The sequence below is a fragment of the Chelonoidis abingdonii genome, chromosome 19 (genome assembly GCF_003597395.2).
Source record: "Chelonoidis abingdonii isolate Lonesome George chromosome 19, CheloAbing_2.0, whole genome shotgun sequence".
In the NCBI taxonomy this organism is placed as follows: domain Eukaryota; kingdom Metazoa; phylum Chordata; order Testudines; family Testudinidae; genus Chelonoidis; species Chelonoidis abingdonii.
Genome location: NC_133787.1, coordinates 16,055,223 through 16,078,550, shown reverse-complemented (window position 1 = coordinate 16,078,550; position 23,328 = coordinate 16,055,223). Strand labels below are relative to the sequence as shown.

Sequence of the window (23,328 nt, the reverse complement as noted above, 5' to 3'; positions counted from 1 at the left end):
AGGAAAATGCTTATTAAAATTAGCAACCAAATTAAAGAAACTTCTTCATATAATTGGCTTTGATTTATGAAGCAGCAAGAAAGAAATCAAACTGAGTTGCTAAATTTCTGACAAGTAAGCCTCTCAGAAGCACAGATTTCCACCCCCCTCCCTGAAAACATTTTGCCTGCTTGAATTTGGCTTTGTTCTTCAGACTATTTGGATTAATCAAAAATAGATTAGTGCTGATAGTGCAAGAAATATATGGATCATTATTCACATGTCCAATAGACTTTAATCCCCTTGCCGCTCCAGTCTTGATGCTTGGCATTTGTTCTGAGCCCTTGAGTGGTTCAGATTTTGATTACAATTTGTAAAATTAGTTTTTATTCTCTACCAGAACTCAAATGTGAGAATTTAATTGAAATCTTTCTGAACTCTTGGTGCAGTGGTCAGAGGCACTTCTGTCTTGCCTGCCTTTCTTTCCTGTTTGTTGTTGTTGCTCTGGAGCTTGCCTACTTTTGCTGTTCAGAAGAATTCCAATGCTTGGAGTATTTGATTTTAATAAAACAGAATTTAGGACAACGTGGTATACTGTGCCTCTTCAGACTACTTTGTTGTTAGTCTCTAACATGAACGCAATTTTCTGGTGTTTCTTTAATTTTTTTTATTTATCTCTAGTTACACAGTTAGTCTAGATCTGAGGTTTTCCCGTTAAAACACCCTTTGCTGGCCTTTTTTGATTCTATTGTTCTAAAATAGAATCCCTTGACTATCCAATTACTTCAGTGCTGAGGACTAATTAGATAATGATTGTTCATCTGATGGGGATCAAGTAGTGTTGTCCTTCAGGTAATATGTAGTCTCAGGGTGTTAATGTATTGCTCTCTCTGGCCTGGTGCACACTAGAAACATTCTTTGCTGCTTCCAAAACTGTGTGAGCAATGAGCTGAGCACTGATTTAGCTGCATAGATCAGAACAAAATAGTGTTCAGCACCATTTCAGAAGAGAAGGTTTTAACCACAGTTGTCTGAAATGTGCTGAACGGTGCTTGTTCCTGGTCAGCTAAACAGTAATATAGTGGCACTGATGTTAAATCTGTCTGTTGCTAACGCTGATTAGAATTTGCACACAGGCAGACAAAGTTCCTGATGTGGTTTTTGTAAAAGTACAAAATTCTAAAATCTGCATGAAAATAACTTCTGAAATGAGGTAGATTCCCTAGTATTTCTCTCTTCTCTCTCTTCCCTCCCTTCCCCCCACCAGTTTACTTTGGCAAGCCAATTTATTGGTGAAGAATAATCTCTCTATGCCTAAATCCCTCCCTCTTTACCCAAGTCAGGTTGGTCTAGTGCCTGATTGGAAAGCAGACCTTAAACTACAAACCAAAAAAGAAGTTTGGAAAAATATATAGCTCAGCTTCTTCAAAGCCTCCAAAAAAGTTTTCACTGTTTTTAAATTTTAAAGACTTTTCTGGACCCTAATAAAATTGTACTGTCAGCTAGGCATCTTTAAAATTACTATTAGAATGCTCATCAAGGCTGTAATTACCATTAGATGGATGCTATCCTTATTGATTTCTGAAATCTGTTCTGTCTGAAGACACTGCTAGTTCATGCACATAAAGAAATAATTGTTTTTTCTTGAAACTTCTTGATACTGGATAGTTAACAATTAGTTCTATCAGTTTGATCCACTCCTTTCATGCACACATCAGAGAAAAAAAATCCTCTGCAAATCTCCTCTATAGCCCAAACTAGGCTCCTATGGATCTGTCCTGCAGCTAAAGATGCTCTGTTTAATTCTCATTAGGACTTACTATTTTCATATTCAAAGGAAAACTACTGAGACTTAGTTAAAACAACTTAAATAACTAAATACCTACTTAACCTTTTTCAAAACTCTGCTTCAGTATTTATTTAGTGAATAGGTGTGTAATCTCTTTTGGTGAAGGGTTCCATCTTTGATATTTCTTAGTTCATTGGTGGGAGGGAAGAGGGGGAGCCAGTTTGCAGAGTAGGCTGGAAAGCAGTTAAAACCTAAGGGTTTCAAGGTTGTTCTATATTCTTAGAAATTACTCTGATTAATGTAGTCATTACATCAACTGTTTTCATACATAACAGCTCATAGTTCTTCTGAACACTATTTCCATTGTTTTTTTTAATGGAAAGGTGGATTCATTTATCCCACTTCACATTATCAAATTGTCAGGATGGTAGCTTGCTGTCTGATTTAGTACATTTACAGTGTGGTAACTGTGGTGGTCCTAGGCTATGGGAGCCGCAAGGGTGGCTGAGGTAATATCTTTTATTGAACCAACTTCTCTTGGTGAAAGAGAGCTTTTTAGTTCCATCTGAAGGCTAAGGTCACCTAAGAAGAGCTCTGTGGAGCTCAAAAGCTTGTTTCTTTTCACCAACAGAAATTGGTCCAGTAAAAGATGTTACCACCTTGTCTCCCTTAATATATTTTAGACATTTAAAAAATGACTAATCTGATGTTGTATTTTAATTTTTATCTTCCTCCTGCTTAAGAGAATTCAGTGAGCTGTTTTCCTTATTTTACTTTTTATTGGGGTTTTTCCAATCATATACTTTTAAACGCCCACCAAACCTAGCGTCAGTACATATTTTAACTTACTATTTTTATGTTCTCTTGCAATTTCAGTGATATTGACCTAGTTGTGTTTGGAAAATGGGAGACTTTGCCTCTGTGGACCCTGGAAGAGGCTCTTAGAAAGCACAACGTAGCAGATGAAGGTTCAGTAAAGGTTCTAGACAAAGCAACTGTAAGTCTTTTTCCAGTTTAATATCTTCCAGTATACTTCTGCTTTGTAAAATAGTATAGTTTTACTCAGATTTTGCTTTGTGATGTTCAGAATCAAATCTGCTTATTTAGTGACAATTTTATTACTCATAATGTGTCTTGTAATTTGTTTAATCTATGGACAGATTTGCTGTGATATTTGAGGATTTGTCTAAACTGCACTGCAAACCTGGGTTTGTGGACCCAACCTTGAGGAGTTGGTGTTTGAGCCTGGCCTTAAGCTTCCATGCTGCATTGTAAACCTGGGCTTACAGTTCCTAGACTTGGGTCTCACAGCCATACTAAGACATCCATACTTCACTATACAGACCTTCTGACTCTATCTGTGACTTGAGCTGCATCCACACTGCAAAACGATAGAGCTTCGACCCCAAACCACAGCAAAACTTGGGCTCTGACCCATTCCCTTAGCAGGGTCCTAGAACCTGGCTTCTGAGTGCTTGCTGGTCCAAGTCAGACTGATTTCTATGTGGATGTAAAGGGGGCTTGGGCTCAAAACTGAGTGGGAGTCCAGAATTAGTGTGCAGTGTAAACCTAGACAGTGTGTCTCTTTCCTCTTCTCAGGGCTGGTCTACACTAGGGGAAGGGATCGATCTAAGATGCGCAACTTCAGCTATGTGAATAATGTAGCTGAAGTTGAAGTATCTTAGATCGAATTACCTACCTTCCTCACGGCGCAGGATCGATGTCTGCGGCTCCCCGTCGACTCCGCTACTGCCGCTCACTCCGGTGGAGTTCCAGAGTCGACAGAAGCGTGTTCGGGGATCGATATATCGCATCTAAAGGAGATGCGATATATCGATCCCCGAGAAATCGATTGCTACTCGCCGATACGGCGGGTAGTGAAGATGTAGCCTCATGAAGAATGTTTGTTTGAAATCGGAGATCCTTAATTGTTCTGCATTTGTCGCCCTCTGGTGGTTGCTTCTCACAAAAAATTTGTACTGTTTTGACTTCAAACTACTGTATATACTTGTTTATAAGTTGACATTTTTAGTGAAAAAGGGAAGCCCCAGAGAAGGGGGTCGGCTTTTGAACGGGTATGGAGAGGGAGAGGTGGGACCCAACCCGTTGCCCCAACAGAGCCAGCAAAGCCAGAAGGGAAGAGGCAGAGCCAGAGTCTCTCCGCTTCTGGCCCCGCTGCTCTCCCCCCAGCCTCCAAAGCAGCTACAGGTCCTGGGCCGGCAGGCTGCAGCCATGCCACTCTGCCCTCTCTTTCCCCTCCGTCCCCCCCAGCAGGGTGAGCAGAGAGAGCAAGAAGAGGCAGCAGAGCCAGAAGGGAAGAGGTGGGGCAAGTGGGTCTCCACTTCTGGCCATGCTTCTCTTCCCCCAGCCTCCAAAGCAGCTGCAGCTTTGGGGCTGGCAGGCTGTAACCATGCTGCTCGTACCCCACCATCCCCCCAGAGCAGGCTGTGGCTGTGCTACCTGGCCTGCCAGAGTACGCTTCCAGAGCAACTCCAGCCAGGCCACAGACATCCTCCCCTGGCCCTCTCCAGATAAGGTGGGAAGGGATGGGATGGGATGGGATGGGGAAGGTGTGGGGGTCCCAGGCTAGAGTGGGGGTCATGGGGGGGCGGGTCATAAGGGGTTACTCCCCTGACTCCCAGCTTCTCCCCCCAAAAAGATTTCCCTACCAATTGCTGTCCCTGCCTGTCAGGGTAAGCAGCTGGCACGCCAGGACGCTTTGTTTACTTAGGTTTATCTCTGTGCCTGCAGATGCTCGAGGTAAACAAACCATCAGCGGCTGATCCTGATGGCCCAGGAGCCAAAGTTTACTGACCCCTGAATTATAGGAGTTGGCTTATGAACGGGTCATAATAAATTTTCCATGTTTACTTATCCATCTTGGGAGGGTTGGCTTATAAACAAACTGGCTTATGATTGAGTATATACGGTACTCGCTTTTCAGCATTTTAAAATGTTTCAGAACAGTGTTATGCATAACAGATTTTTAAATTGAAAATAGTTTCAGTATGAGTTAAAAATCATTCCCAATTCAATTAAATGTATTAAAAAAGGGGTAGATCTTTAAATTCACAGCGCTCCTGCAATCTTTCTCTCCTCTTTCTTTCTCTCTCCCTCCCTGCCTTCACAAATCTATAAAACAGTTCAGATTTGCTAGTGTAGGTATTTGCACATCATCTTTTAGTAATGAAGGTAAATATATCTTGGAAACTTTTCCCTTTCAGATAGTTAATATTTAACTTTATTTCTTGCTCTTTTGTCAGGTACCTATTATTAAACTAACAGATTCCTTCACTGAAGTAAAAGTCGATATCAGCTTTAATGTACAGAATGGGGTTAAAGCAGCCCAACTCATCAGAGATTTTATCAAGGTTAGATAATGTTTTATGCTAGCATTATGGAGTTGTAATTGATAGTTCACTTTATAATAATGGGGTAAAGTAAAACTCAGAATCAAATATTCAAACACTCTACTTCTTTATCCTTTGTCAGTCTGGAACCAAAATATTGCCACTCTGAAGGCTCAAAAAAAGTGGTGAACATGTTGCTATCTAAACAATCTGAAATTAAATATTCATGGAAAGTATACAGAGAAATTCTAACTATATGTTTGCAAGAGAAGGTGCATTAGCATCAATATTAAATGTTGTCTTATTGAGAGTTAAGTTTCTTTATTGCTCATACAGCAGATAACCAGACTCTATTAATCAAAGTCTATCAGCATAATGTAGAGAAGTTTATACATTACCAATTGCAGCAGTTATATCTTCACTCTGTTGTAAATTATGAGCTTAACTGTGCTCATATTTGTTTCCCTTTGTTTACAACAGATTGGAGACACCTTTTTCTTTTTCTAGGTTTGTACGCATTTCAGATATTGGTAGACAGTGGAGTACAAGTAGCCTTAGACTACTGAGACATTGACAGTAACTGTACCCAGTACACTGTTCATACTTAACAAAATTTACCAGAGCACACTTCTTGCTTCTGATGGATTCTGTATGTACAAAGAAAAAAGTTTACAACAATTTGACTGGTAGTGAATTTCCACAGTAAAGCTTAGCGTGAGTACAAGGCATTCTGGTAATATAGTTCATAATTATATAGCTTAACCTACATAAAAAGTATTCTGCAAATTATGATATTGGCTAACTATCTTTACTACTTTAGTTATTCATGCCTGCAATGATTAGTACCAGAGGTTGGTGCAGAAAGCCAAAATAATTGTCAGGCTTGTATAGTATTTAATTGAAAACTGACATATTAAGTCATGAAAATGATGAGAACAAATCTATTGCAGTTATTTTTGTGTTTTGACTTAGTCTACAGAGTCTAACTGTCTGGTAGGTTTAATAGCTTTGTGTATTAAAACCTTGTGCAAAATCTTTGAACTTACTTCCTTTCCCCTTTCTCTTATTCAGACCTTTAGACATACATGGTAAGCCTCTTTTGGTAAAGCCAAAAATATATATATTATATCTGCTAGCTTGCCCTGTCTGTTCTGTGTAGATACACAGAGAGATTCATTTCAGTCTCGTTTAGTGTTGGCTATTCCTTCTCTAATGGTAGCTGCTTTATTATATTTTCTTCCTTTTATCAAAACTTGTTAACCATGGTCAACAGTTGAAATGGATACTTCTGCAGAGACTGGCTTGTATGCAGTGTTGTAGCCATGCTGGTCCCAGGATATTAGGGAGACAAGGTGGGTGAGGTAATATCTTTTATTGGACCTACTTCTGTTGGTGAGAGAGACAAGCTTTTGAGCTTATTCCTGTGTAAGCTTCAAAGATTCTCTCTCTCTCTCACCAACAGAAGTTGGTCCAGTAATAGATATTAGCTCACCCACCTAGTCTCTTAACTATTTGAATAGTTATAATCTCAGAGCAAAATTCTTAGACCTTTTGACTCAGTAAAGCTTTTTGCATGAGTAAGGCAAGCAGGATTTAACCCTTAATGTTAAAAATTGATAGTATAGTTCTGCTGTAGTAACATCAGGTTGTGAGCCAAATTTTCAGACGTCAGGGGTTTCACTAGCTGATGAGAATGTTAGCATTATTTTTCGCTTGCGAAGGCTCCAATTTTACAAACGCTTATGCATGCACTTAACTCTGAGGCATGTGAGTAGCCCCATTGGCTTCCACGAGACTATTCCACTTACTGAAGTTGTGCATATGTGTTACAAGATAGGGTCCTTGTCTTTAAATACATTTCTGTGCTCTTCCTCTAGTTTAAACACCTGTTCCAAAACTGTTCATGATCTTCCACCGGAAGAATTATTCTTTGAGTACAGTATTTGTCCACATGGATCACACTCCTAAGGGTGCATGTGCCCCAGGAGCACAAGATTGAATTCTTTTGGCCAGCTGTGTCAACTGGGGTTGTACCTGTCTCCTACACATCCTCATACTCCACCCCACTCAAGGGCCTAGCTGCCTCTCAGATTCTTCTTAATTCCTGTGGCAGAATGATGGATCTTAGCTGTGTCCATTTAGAACCCTGTAGCTCTCCTCTATTAGAGTTAGGATTAATGTGTTTAGTTTAGTACTATTTAGCCTGTTGGCAAAAAATATTAAATAATAATTAGAAAATATGAGCATCCTCTATACTGAGGCATTGACTTCATGGATGAAGCAAAATCTGGGCTTTAAGTCCTGCCCTTCCTGTGAGTTGGCTATGTTCAAATGAATGGGCATCCTAAATACCTCTTTTTGCCTTAGAGAAGACCACGTTCCTGACAAGTGTTCCATCTATAGATCTTTCTTCACATTAGAATCCTGAGATGCTCACCTGAAATTATTTCTACCAGAGCAATCAATGAAGGCTTTTCTGACTCAGAGAATCGTGAGTCAGATTGTGGTTCTGCTGCTCATAAACAGCATTTGACCTGTTCTCCAGGCAGCCAGGGTGACACCTCAGTTACCTGGGTCTCCACAGCTACCAGAAGACCTCCTGCCTTGTCTCAAGGGACCAAACAATCAGTATTGGCCTCAAGGAGTCAGTCAGTTTCTCCTGCTGATCATGGCAGAAAGGGACATAGTTCTAAGGCCACAGCACAGATTACTTTCCCTGGTACTGTCAAAGAGGAGACCAGAGAGTCGTCATACTTGTCACTCTGCCACTGCTCTTCCTTCAAAGCCTGATCCACACTGCAGATCAGATTTACTGCCTGATGCATGCTCTTTTGCATGCGACTCATCAGTGTGAATCTTCACAGTTTCACTTTCCTTCGTACGTGCAGTCTCGGTACAGTGTACATTTATAGTTTCTAGAGACTAAGCTATTAGGGTATAACTACAATTTTCTGTTCTCAACCTGACTCAGATAACATCTATAAGGCCTATATCTGGGCTGCAAGTTGAAGATTATGGAACATCAGCCTCTTTTGGTACAGATAACCATATCTCATGAAAGATCATCCCAGGCTCTTCAAAATCCTACTCTTCAGAGGTTAGCCCTTCTATTCATCTGCTTCCTCTTCATCAGGATATATCAGGAGCACTTTTCTGGGGTTATGATTCTCTTCCCTGGATTAGTTCATGAGTGGGAGCTAGAGAAGATTATTTCAGGACACGCTTCTACCCACTGTAAGAAACACATGAATGAAGAAGGGTTCAATTCCCTAAATCTCTCCAGCTTGGCCTCACATGCTATACTACTGTGGTGTGCAGATCTGGCCCTATTGGCCACCACAGAATTATCAGACTCAGTTTTTGGGACCCTGATCATCAAGACCCCTTTCACCTAGAAATAAACTGCCTCATTCTGCTGGGCCTCCTAGAACAACACCAGTACTTCAACGGGGTCAAGTTCACAAGCTGGAGCAAGACATTCGGAGTAGTGGTGATCATCAAGAGGAATAGGCAGACCCTTCTGTACCTGTGGTGATTTCTTCATCCTTACTGGATGAAGCAGTTGATCCTTTTGTCCCATCCACTGTTGATGATTTTAAGGCCTAATGTAGTGTGTTGCAGACACCTTGTCAGAAGTTGTCCAAGAAAGGTCACAAACTGTTTGGTATCTTGCACTCTGTGGTTCCAGGTAGACTAGTGATGCTTATGAATGAGGGCATCCTTGAAATGGCCAAGGAACTGTGGCAGGCCTCAGCCACTTCTAAAAGACAAATGGTCTTTATCAAGTCCCTTCAAAGGGATTCAAGTATTTTTACACCCATCCAATTCCAGGATCTCTGGTAATGGCTGCAGAAAAACAAAACGTGGCTGTCCTAATTTATTTGAGTAATGAAGATCAAAGAAACTGGACCTGGTTGGAAGAAAGATCTACTTTTTTGCTAGCCTCCAAGTTAGAAAGCAATTGGGTCAGATCTTCCGGTTCCTGGACAGACTTCCACAGGATTCAGTATACATGGACTTTACTTCATTTTTTGAGGGTCAACTGATTGCCATTTTTTGAGGGTCAGCTGATGTTTTAGACGCAGCTGCAAGGACCATGACTGTTTCTATCACCATGCACAGGTCGCTATGAAGGCAATCATTGGGCATACCAAATGAAGTTGAGCCCTCACAATTGAGGACCTGCCATTGGAAGATCATGGCCTTTTTTAATGTCAAGACAGAGGAAGCACTCCACTCATTCAAAGACTTTAGAACAACACTTCAATCCCTACGTCTCTAGATTCCAGCTCAGAGAAGGAGACAAGGTAGACATCAAACCTTACCTATGCAAACACCAGCCTCCTTGTACTATTACCTGGAACAATCTTCAAGACTCTCCTAAGAAAAGACTATGTTGCTGACCTCCTCTACTATTACAGGTCACACGGTATCTAGCCAGAAGCCGCAAGTTTGACACCGTGGTCAAGAGTTTTGGACTGATCTATATGAGGTATACTTCTCTGTCCTCCGTTTGGCAACCACCTTTCTTTATTTTTGGAGGCTTGGGATGGAATCACTACAGACTGCTGGATCCTGGAACTCATCAAAAGCTATTGGTTCCAGTCTCAGTCCTTAACATTTTTTCACCCTCTAGCCCTGTCCCTCCTCGGGGACCCCTCTCATGAGATACTGCTGAAAGAAAAGGTGGACTACTTTCTACAGATTGGTGCAATGCAGAAGGTACCTCCTTATGCTGACAAAGGAAGGAGAATGATGCCTCACTTAGACTTCAGGCGGATGACTGTATTCATCTGTTTGGTTGAAGTTGATCATTCTAACTTCTGTAATACATACCAGTCTTGGGGATCTAGACAGGGTGAGATTTGACCTGCAGGATGCCTACTTCCATTTGTCTATTCAGTCCACAGAAAGTACCTCTAATTCATGGTTGGAAATGGGCACTACAGGTACAGAATACTATCATTTGGACTTTCCACAGCACCGACAATCGTTACCAAATGCCTCTAGCCTATTTATGAAGACAGAGCCTCCACATTTATCCAGAATTTGATAATTGGCTGATTTGGGCCAATAGATCACCAGAGAGTACAAATTCTCTACCTCTTCTCATTAGTCCTCAAGATCAATTAGTGTGTTCTTATGCCCACTCAAACACTGACATTCATAGGAGCAGTTTTTTACTCCACATCAATGAGAGCTTATCTCCTGCTGGGGAGATTTTGCACCATAGTGTTTTTCATTTCAAATTTATACAGTCAGCTGAGAACTATAGAGAAGGACTCTGTGGCTGTTGAACCACATGGCGTCCTCACACTTGTGATACTGTATTCCAGATTTTGCCCTCTGTCTCTTCAATGGTAGTTATAATCAACCTGGCACTTACAGCATGAATGTTCAGGTTGTAGGTCCCTTAGAAGTCCTGTCCTCTCTACACTGGTGGAAAGACCTGCAAAAAGCCTAGGAAGGCATCATATTCATGTTCCCATCTCCCACCAAAACTCTGTTAACAGATGGTTCTAAACAAGACTGGAGGAACTCCTAGACAGACTTCAGACGCAAGGTTGGTGATCTCCAACAAACTCCTCTATACATGGACTGGAATTCGATATCTTTAGCATGCAGATCTTTCCTGCTACCATTCAAGTCCTGATGGACTACAGTGACACAGTATGTCAACAGAAAGGGTGGAGTGACATCATCTGTTCTCTGACAACAGGCAGTTTGATCTACAGGACTAGTGCATACAACACTACATCAGTCGCGTAGCTCTACGCTACAAGGTATTCAGAGCAATCTGGCGGACTGTTTTACAAGTCATGAGTAGACTTTCAAAGACTTGGTCCTCAATCAAGTTTTCCTCAAATGAGATTTCCAACCACAGACCTGTTTGCTACCAACTTGAATAAGAAATACTTGCATTTTTTCTCCCAAGGACACATGAACCCAGGGTCCCTTTTGGATGCATTCCTGATCCAGTGGAACGGACACTTGATGTATGCCTTCCTGCTAATCCCATTAGTTTCCAGAAGAGTAAGAGGGGACAATAGCTGGCTAATACTGATAGTACCAGCATAAGTACATCAGTTCTGGTACTCCAATCATACACATGGACTCCTGGTCTGTACATCTGACAGAAAGGAGCCACTCCATAGAAGTACAAGATATTTTGATTCAAAGCATAAAGGCTTCTACAAGACAAATGCATAGTTCCAAATGGAAACTTTTCACTCTGGGATGTTCAGCATGATCTTCAATCCCCATCTATTCCTGTTATGGACTAGTTACTCTTGAAACATTTGGGACATTCAGTCAGTTTGGTTAGGGTTCATATCTGCTTGTCACTCTCCAGTATATTCTGATATCCATCTATGTCTAAGTTCTTGAAAAGATGTGATCCACACACTTCCCCCAGTAATGGCTTTTCCCCTTACTGGGACCTAAATATTGTATTCCTGGACCTAATTAATTGCCCCCCGACCCCTTTGAACCTTTAGCTTCATACTCTTTGTCACCCTTCTATGAAGACAGCATTTTTAGTAGCTGTTGCCTCTGCTCAAAGGGTGAGTGAGATTCAGGTGTTAATGGTAGAACCTCCTTATACTATATTTCACAAAGACAAGGTAACTCTCAGACCTCACCAAATGTGGTCTCAGACTTACATTTGAATCAATATATGAACCTTCCAGTGTGTCTCCCTTCCCAGCTAAAAAACACAAACTCATTAAACTCATGAAGGTGCAAAATTTGATGTCCTCTGTCTTGAGGGCCCTCTCCAACTACCTCTGTAGAACAAAGCCTTTCTGCAAGTCACCTAGACTATTTGTAGCACCGGGGGACAAGACTGGAGGGTGGACTGTTATGACCCAGAGAGTTTCATGAAATAGGTATTGGATGGCATTAACATCTTCTATGAACTAAACTAATTAGCTCCATCCTCTCATATTAGCTCCATCCTCTCATACTAGGACCCATATTATCTCTTTGGCACGCTTGAGGAATGTCCTTATCAAAAATTTTCAGGGCAGCAATTTGGAACTTTAGTACATACTTCTGTCCAGCACTACTCACTAGTTGCAGGTACTAGATTTGATGCCTACTGTGCTGGGGGGAGCCCTGCAGTCTGTTTAGATAAGACCCTTGAAACCCAGATCTGTAGAGAGAGAACTGGTAGCCAGAAACCAGAGTGGGATCCCTGCAGAAGAACACATTCTAAGAGCCAGTCACTGTAAGGTAAGTCACTGTACTTTCTGAAATAGTTTGTAGATTTAATGACTCCAAAGGTGTTAAGTGTCTGCAGGATCGAGACCTCAGTTTGTTTTGGATATCACTGAGAAGTGGGGAGCTGTTACCTGTTAAATGTCCTGCTACACATTGGATAGACTTTCCCTTAGTTCTCAGTGCAAATTTGTCTAATCTTGTAAGAAAAGAAGTATGGCTGTGTGTTTGATTCAAACAAAACCAGCTCATTTCCTCTTTGCTGTATTTATTGAAGTAGATATTAGTAATGGAAGACCACTGCCCCTCATTAATTTAAATGCAAAAACTGTTTTGTCCATAAGCAAACGACGTTAAGTCCACCTCTTCTCTGTTATATGCCCAAAAAATGCCAGTAGATGTCTTTTGGCTGTCACTTTACCATTTTATATAGTGAGTCACTGTTTATATGTTTATCTTGGTCTCAATGTTTATGAACAGCCAATTTCAGTGTACTTTTCACAGCAAATGTGTACATATGTACAATATTAGCTTAACATCTGTGTTGTTCTTTTCCAGAAATATCCTGTATTACCATATCTAGTTTTAGTATTAAAACAGTTCCTGTTACAGAGGGACCTTAATGAAGTATTCACAGGTGGAATTGGTTCTTATAGCCTTTTTTTAATGGCTGTCAGCTTCCTCCAGGTAAGTTAAATGAAAAACTATTGGTGCCATTAGGGCAAAAAGGATTTGTTTCTTGTTTTAAGTTACTTAAGCATTTTAACTTAAAATTAATTTTTGTTTTACATTTTCCCTCAAATTTATAGTATGGTTCTACTCCGAAAAGTGACTATAAAAATGGCATTAGGCATTGCATATCTGCCATTCAGTGACTTGCAGATTAAATTTGCTCAGTTTAGAAGTAGGGAGCTGCCAGTGTCTCTCTCTGCTGCCAGAGTCTTTAGCTGCAAGCAGGGGAAGACTCTGACAGATCCACCCTGCTGGAGTCTGTCCCTGCTGCAGGGAGCTGACAGATCCTTTCCCCACTCCTGGAGTCTTTCCTTGTGATGGAGAAAGACTCCAGCAGTGGGGAAACAGTGGGACAGTATGCTGCTAAAAATAGCAGTGTGGCCATGGGAGGTGCTGCTTGGGCATATAGAGAATCATATGGGCTGTAAACCCTAAGGTTCTGGTGTGTGTATATGCTACTCACTTAACCAGTGCCTCACAGTCTCCCCTACTGTTTATACCCATGCTAGGGGGGCATGCAGTGTATGTACTCTACACTGTAAGGAGTGTGCAGCATAGACGTACCCTAAGAGTGAGACGGTAGCTTAAGTGTTGACCATTTCATTTCTCTCTCAAGAAGACTCAAGGGAGACAGTTCAGATGGTGGGTTTTTTTGGCATGGAATGCAACCATAAATTTCATTAACATCCATCAAAGGCTAACCATATATCTCACTACAACCCAAAACAAATTACATGGAGAGGGGAAAAATTGTCTTCAGTGGTTTAACATCCTTGATAACTATGAACCTGAATCAGTCTGTGGTTCATGCAGATTTATGCTTTAAATTAGATGAAAACTCCTAAGGAATAAAGACTATGGTGCTCACCAACAATGTATACTAAATCTGTATTCCATTAAGAGGTTTTGGCCATATCACAGCCATGAGTAAAGCACAAGTGGTTTGTCCATGTTAAAACCCCCAAGATCCAATAAAAGTATTAATTGTAAATACTTAAAAGTATTTGCAGGATTTATTCTCTTGTCCCCTTCTCTTCCTTTCCTCTATCTTGTCTTCTCTGTACACGACTTGTGCATTTGTCAGCTGTACATAAAATATGCAGGTATCTAGGATAATCTTGTACTAATGCTTGCATAATGTTATCAGGAGGTTTCAGGTGGCATTTTAATGCTTTGAGTAGAGGAATATTATGTCCTAGAATCCCAAAATGGCAATATAGTATTGCTTTTCTAGCTGCTTCTATATTCCTTTTATTAAAAATAATAATCTCCCCCTTCTGTTATGATTTAATTTCCTATTCATTCCTCCCATTTTTCAATCCTGGGAAGATGTGTTCTTATATTGCAGTGATGATGATGATGTATCTTCAATTTCCTATAGCCCAAATACTTTTAATCAGATTGAAACTAAAGAATAACATCTTCAAGACTTTAACATTTGATTTCACACCCACAAATAGAAGCAGTTTGGTATATCCGTATCAGATATATCATTTATGGTAAACTAGGCTTACCTCCATAAGTTTTATCACTTTTTTTAATTTAATTAGAACAGGGTACATAATCAGGTTAACATTTAGCTACAGATATCTTTACAATACCTGTTCATTTTGGGTTATACTTACTCATTATAGAAAGTATACAGCATGTGAGACACAGTTTTGTTTCTGTTGTCTTTGGTTAGTTATCCCAAACACAATTACATGGGATCACCTGTGAGATTAATTTCTAGAGGATTCAGCTAATTGTAATAAAATATTTTTGCGCTAATTATGTAATGCATAAATATCTGTATAGCAATATTATGGTACTTCTGAAGTATTGCAGAAATTTGGAACAGTTAATACAGTATATCACGGTCTCGCTTTCTCATATGTTTTAACTTTGAACAAATAATATGCTTTAATAGTAAATATATTTTCATATATTCGTAGTAGTAGAATAGCTTGATGATCAGGCATTTTCCCAGCAGCTGTGAAATAGTGGTCAACTAAAAGAATATTCTGGGTATTAAGCAAATGAGCCGAGCAAGCATATATCGTTTTAAGAACATTTAGTTACCCTCAACCCAGATCTCTCTCTTGGTGACTAATGGAATTTTTGTGATCAGTAAAATGCATTGATATCCACTTAAGTTTTTACATATTCTAAAAGGCAGCTTCAGCCAGTTACTCGTTCTTCAGAATCTATACACAATAGTGCGTGGCCTATGTTTAGACAGCTGGCCAGGCTAAATTATGCCTGTGTTCCAAGCACAGGTCTGGGAATTGAACTCCAGAGTTGTAATCCATGCTCTGACACACACTTTTCTGGTTGCCTTGGAAATTCACATAGTTCTGCATTTGTAAAATTTGGGGAATGCTTGCTTGCCTCACACGGATGCTGTAAAATGCTTTGATACTGTCAACTATTAAATACTTTAGTCAAGGGACATAATTGTATATAGATAGGAATATGAAAAACATTTGAAGTCTGGAATCCTTAAGACAAGAGAAAACACATTTATTTTTCCTTGTTTAATAGCTACATCCCAGGGAAGATGCCTGCATCCGCAGTGCCAACTATGGTGTCCTTTTAATAGAATTTTTTGAATTATATGGACGTCACTTCAATTACCTGAAGACTGGAATCCGAATAAAGGATGGTGGTTCATATGTGGCTAAAGATGAAGTGCAAAAGAGTATGCTGGATGGCTATAGACCATCGATGCTATATATTGAAGATCCACTACAGCCAGGTATCATAGCTTAATATGCAAATGTCAAATATAGCATACTGACTATTGTCAAAAATTTAACCCAAAGGAGTCAAACAGGAAAAGTAATTTCTTTAACTGTTGGTTTAAAAAATCCTCATTCAGTTTTTGAAGACTGTGTTTATGAATTCCAAGAGAAAATGCTCATTTTATTTACAAAGCATTCCAGAAATAGGGGTTAGCCTGTCATCTCTATAGAACCAACAGAACACTGTACATGAGTTAAAGTGACCCAAATACCTAGTGATTTCACTGTGTATTGTTACCACACTGATTTTTTCCATTAATAGAGTTCAGTTTTTGGTATAATTGACAGTGACTAAAGGGTTGATCATTGCTATTACAAAGGCTTATTTATCTGAAACCTCATGTGGAAGATGACATAAAAATAGGTGTATGTATGCTTTATATGTATATGCTTTCTTTTTCACATTGTGTGTGGATTTTCCAGTGTTGACATCTACTTGTATCATAGATTCCAGTTACTTCTGGGCTTTTAGATTCCTTTGTGTATTTTTCTCAGTTCATTAATGTTTGAATTTTATCCCTCACGAGATACGATTTAAGGTGGGTCAGTATTTCAAAGAAAGCAAATCCTTTTTTCTAAAAGCTCATTTTTCTGTGAGCTCTTACTCCAGTATTTCAAAGTCAGTAAGCATTGCATAGAATTAATGGATTATCTATGTATTTATTTTTAAGGTAATGATGTTGGGAGGAGTTCATATGGTGCCATGCAAGTGAAACAGGCCTTTGATTATGCATATGTTGTTTTGAGCCATGCTGTATCACCAATAGCTAAATATTATCCCAACAATGAAACTGAAAGGTAAAAGTTTAAATGTCAAGTCAAACTATTAGTTTTAAATACACAGGAATATATGTAACTAATCCATGCTTTGTTTTTGTTTTCTTTCACAGTATATTAGGTAGAATAATTAGAGTAACGCAAGAAGTGGCCTCATACAGAGAGTGGATATCTAAACATTGGGGAATGCAGAGTAGGACTGAGTCTTCATGCAATGGTAAGATTTGGCTACCCAGTGTGATGCTTGCTTTGCAAGCTTTTTGCATGGTCGGCAATGTAAACATTTTTTGCTGCCTTTGACCCAGATCAGTTAAAGGGCATAGGTCTGAATATGACCAAAGAAGTGGTTTCTGTCTATATGTAAGAGACAGGAACAGTTTAGTTTTATACAACAGTGACAATTGCCTTAACACAATCTACCCTGTTTTGACATGACTGATTCTCCCTCTACTCTTGCTCCTTATTTTACCACTTTTCACAAAAACACCCAGGGCAAGATTTTCAGAAGAGCTCTGCACCCAATAATTCCCATTAGGAACCCAAATAAAGAAGCCAGAATTTTTTGGACTGTTGAGTACTCAAGGGATCCCACTGAGGGGAAAATGGGAGCTAATGGGTGATGAGCACTTTATAAAACAGGTCATTTTATTTAGACTCATAGATAGCTGAGCACTCTTGAAAATCTATCCCAAAACAATCCTATCCAAGACAAGGAGAGGTAATTGACAGACCACAGAAATGTTTTTTTCCCTTTTGAACTTTCATGTAGTTGGGCTATGCATAGTTGGTGTCAGTTTTTCATCACATCACATTTTGAGTATGGGTCCAGTCCTGAAGCTCTTACTCGTATATGCAGTTAATTGACTTCAGTGGGACTCCTGAGGAAATGCTGTGCTATTTTTACAAAATGCAGCGCTTAATAGAAATTAATACTCTTTCTTCCATTTACTCTTTTATTCCAGGTAATGGAGTAACGTTGATAGTAGATACTCAGCAGCTGGACAAGTGTAACAATAATCTCTCTGAAGTGAATGAAGCACTGGGAAAATCTAGAAGTAAAACTTCAGAAACACTTAGTAAACATTCTTCAAATTCTTCATCAGGTCCATTGTCTTCCTCATCTTCTACATTGTCCAGCTCTAGTGATGTAGTAAGTATTAAAAGTTTTTGTTTGAAATTTGATTAGATTTTTTTTCTTTTGGTATATGTACAGAGTGTAGCAATATAGGCATAACCAATCATTTATTACATATCTCAGGTTTGTGAAAGGGGAAGCTCTTCGTAGAATTCCTATTTATTCTAATGAATTGTTTTGCCAGAAAACACATAACTGGCATAATGTACCTCTATATTTGTATGAAAAGTGCTCTCCCTTATAGGAGTACAATCACATTCTTTTGCCTCCTTTTCATCTGTAAAATACCTGTTTCAAAAGAGAGAGGTAAAAATAAATATGATGTAAGAAAATTTCAAAAATACCTGATAAACACTTGTTTGAATAGACTCTCTTCATTTTTATTTATTTAATCTGATTTGATTAAACTAATGTAAAGATCTCATGGAATCAGCCGTGCATCAATGTATTTGCAAGCCAGTGCCCATTTGTTGGTTGTTTTTAGAGTCCTGGATTAAGAGAATTAATATTTAGCAGGACCAGCATGTTTATCTCCTCAATTTTGTCCACTTTAGTTTGATTTAAAAAATATAAATTTACTAACACCTATATTTGCATGAAGGATTCTGACGGAACACCATGCAAAACCTCTAAACAGTTGAGTTGCCATCAATCTACTACAAACAGAATGGAGTCACAAGAAATAGCACTGGAATCCTCCCAGTCCAGTGGGAAAAGGCAAGGCAGCCAAACAGCTAATTCAGCCAACAGCACAAACAAATCTCAGGTTTGTGAAATGTTTAAAAGAAATCTTAAATGTTTTAATTACTTTAACGGTATCTGTTCTCCTGAAAGTATAAAGGCCTTATGGAAAGGACAGCTTGTGGTGAAAATGTGGACCCTTCCTTTTTTTTCCCTGCTGATGTTCATTTCTACTTTTAAACCACAGTAGGGTAAGAGGGCTGTTTTCCTTGTGAGGTATTGCACAAATACAGTTGTGTGATTACCCCTAGAGAAAATGAGCCTGACATGTTAGCTGTCACCTGCTTTTAGCTGTACTATAAGGATTTATATTCAAATTTAAGACGTGCCTCCCAAATTAAGAGTTTCAGTTTTTTATTGGAGAAATGCATATTTAATTAATTTAGCATAAAGATCAAACTCCTCTCACCCCTGCCTCCCCCAAAAAATTATGATAAAAAATAATTTGACTGACAATCTCAAACATCAAAAGTCTAATAAGTCCCTCTTGTTAAACAGTAGTCCTCTAACAATACAGTAGTCTGGAAAGTCATGATTTCAAAGCAGTGTTCGATTTGTACAACTTCAGTTTATGGTGACGTGTCATTTTTTACAGGAATATAGTTAGAACAGATTAAATATTAAAAATAGTCTGGAACTTTATTCCTGAATGGTGGCGTTTCAGAACTATTTTTCTACTTATTTAGATATAAATATTTTTACAGACATCTGTTAAAGATTTCCAGCGAATAGTAATTAGACACTTTGCAAACTAGGCCCTGTGTATCTCAAAGGGTGCACTATAAAGCACTTTCTGTGCATTGTGATGTGGGTGAATGTTGCCCTCTCCTTGTGCAAGAAATACCATTGGGTGTTCCTCATTTCTCCCTTTTTCTTGACTCTGAATCTGTTTTAGTAAGGTTTAGTGCAACTATTACCATTCTGGCTTGCATATAGCACACAAGTAAAACCAGTCTTATCCTTTTTAAAATACAGAACTAATACTTTACTTTGTACCTTGAATTAAGTTATGTAATCCTGTGTCTCCTTTAATTGTACTATTTAAGGGCGGAGCCCAGGATCTTGTTTGTGTCTCTTCTGAGGTTGCTGAAGTGAAAGAGAACTACTTGTGCTGCGGCTAAGCGCAGACATGCTTCTTCCTTTCATGTCAAGTTCTTTTCAAATGCACTGCCTCTTGAAGTTGTAGTGTTTTCGTTTTTTAACCGGTAATACAAGTGTTGTAACAGCCATATTCTATTTACTCTAATGTTGATTTACCATGTCCTTTTTCTTTTACAGCATGGATCAGCAAGGTTATTTCGCTCTTCTTCCAGCAAAGGCTTCTCGGGTCCAACAAACTCAAACCACGGTACCTCTGTGACAAACAAACAGCATCAAGGCAGCAAATCACATCAGTGTTTCACTGTCAAAAAGAGGAAACACAAGAGAGACGTGCCCCTTTCTGACCTTTGTAGATAGTTGCCTATTTTATGACTGTTCTTCTGTGTGCAATGATCTCATGCTACAGGATAGTTTGACAGTGACTCCTTGGATCTCTTGTGGAGCTTCAGACTGTTCAGACATTGATTAGCAACTGCATTTTTTTTCCCAGCTCGCCACGGAATGGATCATGAAGATTGATCACTGCAAAAAGAGGAAAAAAAGCTGATCATTTGATGTCATATGCTACAAACAGGGTCATTTAGCATATAAAATCTTGAATGTAAAATAAATTTATCTCCCATCAGCTCATGCTGAACTGTAGAGGTAGTATTCAGTGTGTTTGGCAGATTACAAACAAAACACAAAAAAAGGAAAAAAAGGTGAAAAATCGTATTTTGAGGGAAATCCAGCCTTTAAAGATGAAAAAGTAATTTGTGCATGATTTTTTATTATTTTTGCATATACCATTTTATTGTGTGTGTATATATAGATGACCATATAGGAAAATTGACATTTGTAACAGTGGATTTGTTAATACTTTTTACATAACATTTACTGTTTAAATTGTAAACAGAATTTTTCTCAGGATTAGTTTGGAAAATAATCTGAATTGTCATCTTAACATCTATATAAAGACACTACTAGTTATATTGCTCAGAATTGCTTTTCCTTCACGCTGAGATGATTTAATAGAACATTTATGATCTTCAGAAGTTATTCGTCTAGAAAGAAAAAGGTTTATGGTAGCAAATGAAGTCTCATTTGTATAATGTGTACCTGTCCTTTTGTGTAAACACTGACCTTCTGGTCAACTCTGACAAATAACCTTCACCTTATTTTCTAGAGTTTCATCGTCTTAGGCAGTGGGGGGTTTTCAGTTTGTCTGTCATCCTCTTCCTACCACCCCACCAGCAGTCTCCCATTTTTAAAGAAGAAAAGCCACTTTAGGATTTTTGTCCTTTTGTTGCAGTAAAAGTCAACTCCATTTGTTACAAACGTTTGCATTCTTGGGCTGCTCCAATCCCACGCCTTTTTGTTTGTGCCTTTTTTCCCCTCAAAGTCATTTTTTTGTCTTTGTTTAAATACATTTTTGCTAAACTCATGGGGGAGAGAATAACTGTTAAAGCTATAAGTAAATTTTCCTATTAAAATATTTTTCTCATTCCCCTTTTATGCATTTTTATATTGACACTAATAAAAATTAGTCTTCAAATAATAGAAATATAGTTTGTATTGCCTTAAAGACCCAAACCTTTCATAGCCTCCTAGTGCTACTTCATTGAATTTGTTACCTTTAGTCAAAAGTTTTAACGCTGTTTAGTACAGTTACACTTTAAATTTTGGTTGCAATAAATGTAATGCCATGAAAGCAAATTAAATGTATGATTACATTCACATGTATACTTTGGAAAATAAGTTGGGGGCACTTTAATGATAGAATGTTAAGTAGCATTTACTTTAACACTTTTTTTCTTCAAAGAGGAAAGAGTTTGTGTTCAGCATACCTGCATGCATTTAATGCAGCTGTCTTGGAGATGATGTTTTTATAAAAAGTACTGTTGGCTTTTAGAACTACTTTTTTTATATACATATACAAAACATTGCAGACCACCCTGACCTTTGATGGGCAGTGATCAGTGCAATGACTTTTTTTTAAATAAAATAATGCTAAAACAAGACCCAAACTAATGTCATCACTGAAATAAACATTTTCAACAACATATTGGTGTTTTACTTCAACAAGGAAAATATATATTCCAAAAGATGGAAATTCATAACATTTACTCATACAAACATTAAGAGCTTAAAAAGTGATGTTAATTTGACAATGTTTTAAATTTTAGATTCACATTTTTATTCTGATCAGATAATTTTTTATTAAAGATGTTGCGCTTTTGTTCATAGAAACTAGTACACGTTGTACCACATTATGCATAATCACAGTATTTATTTTGTTTTAGATTATTGTGAATGTGTAGATTTATGTTCACCGCTTAGGGAACAATTATTTATAAATTATATTAATCCAGTATTGTTAGCTGCTATTAGCAAAACTGTTCCAAACACTTAATACTTGCAAAGATCTGTATTGCATTTACCACACTGAAGTGTTTTTAAAAAGAATCACCCTCATTGTTGAAAGCAGATGAACTCTTACGGTTCAGATATTAGTGTTCCAATAAGCATGTGATAATTTTAAGGTGGTGGTAGCGGGAAGATAATCTTGATTCCGTTGGGAATTTTAGGATTGCCTCAATTTATGGTTTTCATAAATTTAATGGAAAATAGCTTTTCCAGGACTGCAAGTTTCTTTTTGGTAAACAGTATCTTTCTAAAAGAGAAAAGAAGCATGAAGGAAAAATTGAGGTGTATTTTACATTGCCTCAGATGACCAGCATTGTATTCATAAAATACTGTATATCTTGCAAATCTTTATTTAAACAGAACAGTTGAACTGTTCATTTTTCAATCTGAAGTAAAATACTTTCAAGACCTTTTAGTTTGCCTGCTCATTTGTCTTGTATATTTCATCTCTGTATTTGATTCAAGTCTAGTTCCTTTTTGAGTTTCAGTACTTTTGTGAAGATTTTGTGACTATATGAAAAAATAAATGTTTAATCTAAATACTCTAGTTTATCAGCATTCTTGACATTCACACTTTTTTCTTCTGCAATATTGTAGCTAGAACAGGGTATTTAAAAGCTCCTGTTCATAGTATGATTTTTTTTTCCTCATTCATTTTTCCTGATGTACTACTACTTTGTAAGACTTCTTTGAATGACTGCTTCTTCTTTGAGTGATTGTATATGTCCATTCCACTTCAGGCGTGTGTATGCCCAGTGCACTAGCATCAGAGACGTTTCTGTCTGCAGTACCTGACTGTGGCACACGCAACCTCTGCTGCCTCATGTTTGTGTGTGATTGTTTAAAGGGCAAAGCCAACCCCCTTTAGTTCATGTTTACTGCCCAGGACTACTGTTGGAGCATTCTACCTTTACTGCTGCAAGTTTTACCTTGTTCTTAGTGTTACTAGTTGATAGTTGAGTATGAAGATATTTTTAATATTAGGTTTTCTTTTACTGGTATATGCATCCAACGAAGTGGGTATTCACCCATGAAAGCTCATGCTCCAATACGTCTGTTAGTCTATAAGGTGCCACAGGACTCTCTGCTGCTTTTACTGGAGTACTTTGTGTACTCTTCACTTCCCACTCTTTGGGTACAGGTGCCAGGGCATGCCTCAGACTCCAGACTTCAAGCCTTACAATGGAGGCAAGAAGCCAGTGCTGGTTAATAACAGACTCTGCGTGCATAGGAGAAACTCAGATCTGGGATTGGTGCTAAATCTGCAGGAACTTTAAACCAAGAATTAAAAAGGATAGGGAGATCATGCTGAAACAC

At 38.5% G+C, this 23,328-nt stretch overlaps 1 protein-coding gene and 1 long non-coding RNA gene across 3 annotated transcripts in view; one reads left to right on the top strand and one right to left on the bottom strand.

Moving 5' to 3' along the window:
- TENT4B (terminal nucleotidyltransferase 4B) overlaps window positions 1–22,426 on the top strand; it is a 52,888-nt gene extending 30,462 nt beyond the window's left edge. The window contains exons 4-12 of the mRNA XM_032784066.2: window positions 2,645–2,765; window positions 5,032–5,139; window positions 12,895–13,023; window positions 15,592–15,805; window positions 16,523–16,649; window positions 16,742–16,845; window positions 17,591–17,778; window positions 18,365–18,529; window positions 19,783–22,426. Coding sequence (XP_032639957.1) covers window positions 2,645–2,765; window positions 5,032–5,139; window positions 12,895–13,023; window positions 15,592–15,805; window positions 16,523–16,649; window positions 16,742–16,845; window positions 17,591–17,778; window positions 18,365–18,529; window positions 19,783–19,962 — 1,336 coding nt within the window. The 3' untranslated portion in view covers window positions 19,963–22,426. The remainder of the gene's footprint in view (window positions 1–2,644; window positions 2,766–5,031; window positions 5,140–12,894; window positions 13,024–15,591; window positions 15,806–16,522; window positions 16,650–16,741; window positions 16,846–17,590; window positions 17,779–18,364; window positions 18,530–19,782) is intronic.
- The window catches only part of LOC116826975 (uncharacterized), a 35,918-nt gene continuing 32,634 nt past the window's right edge, over window positions 20,045–23,328 (bottom strand). For both annotated transcript variants that reach the window (XR_012657247.1, XR_004374187.2), the window contains one exon: window positions 20,045–20,127. This is a non-coding gene — a long non-coding RNA (uncharacterized LOC116826975). The remainder of the gene's footprint in view (window positions 20,128–23,328) is intronic.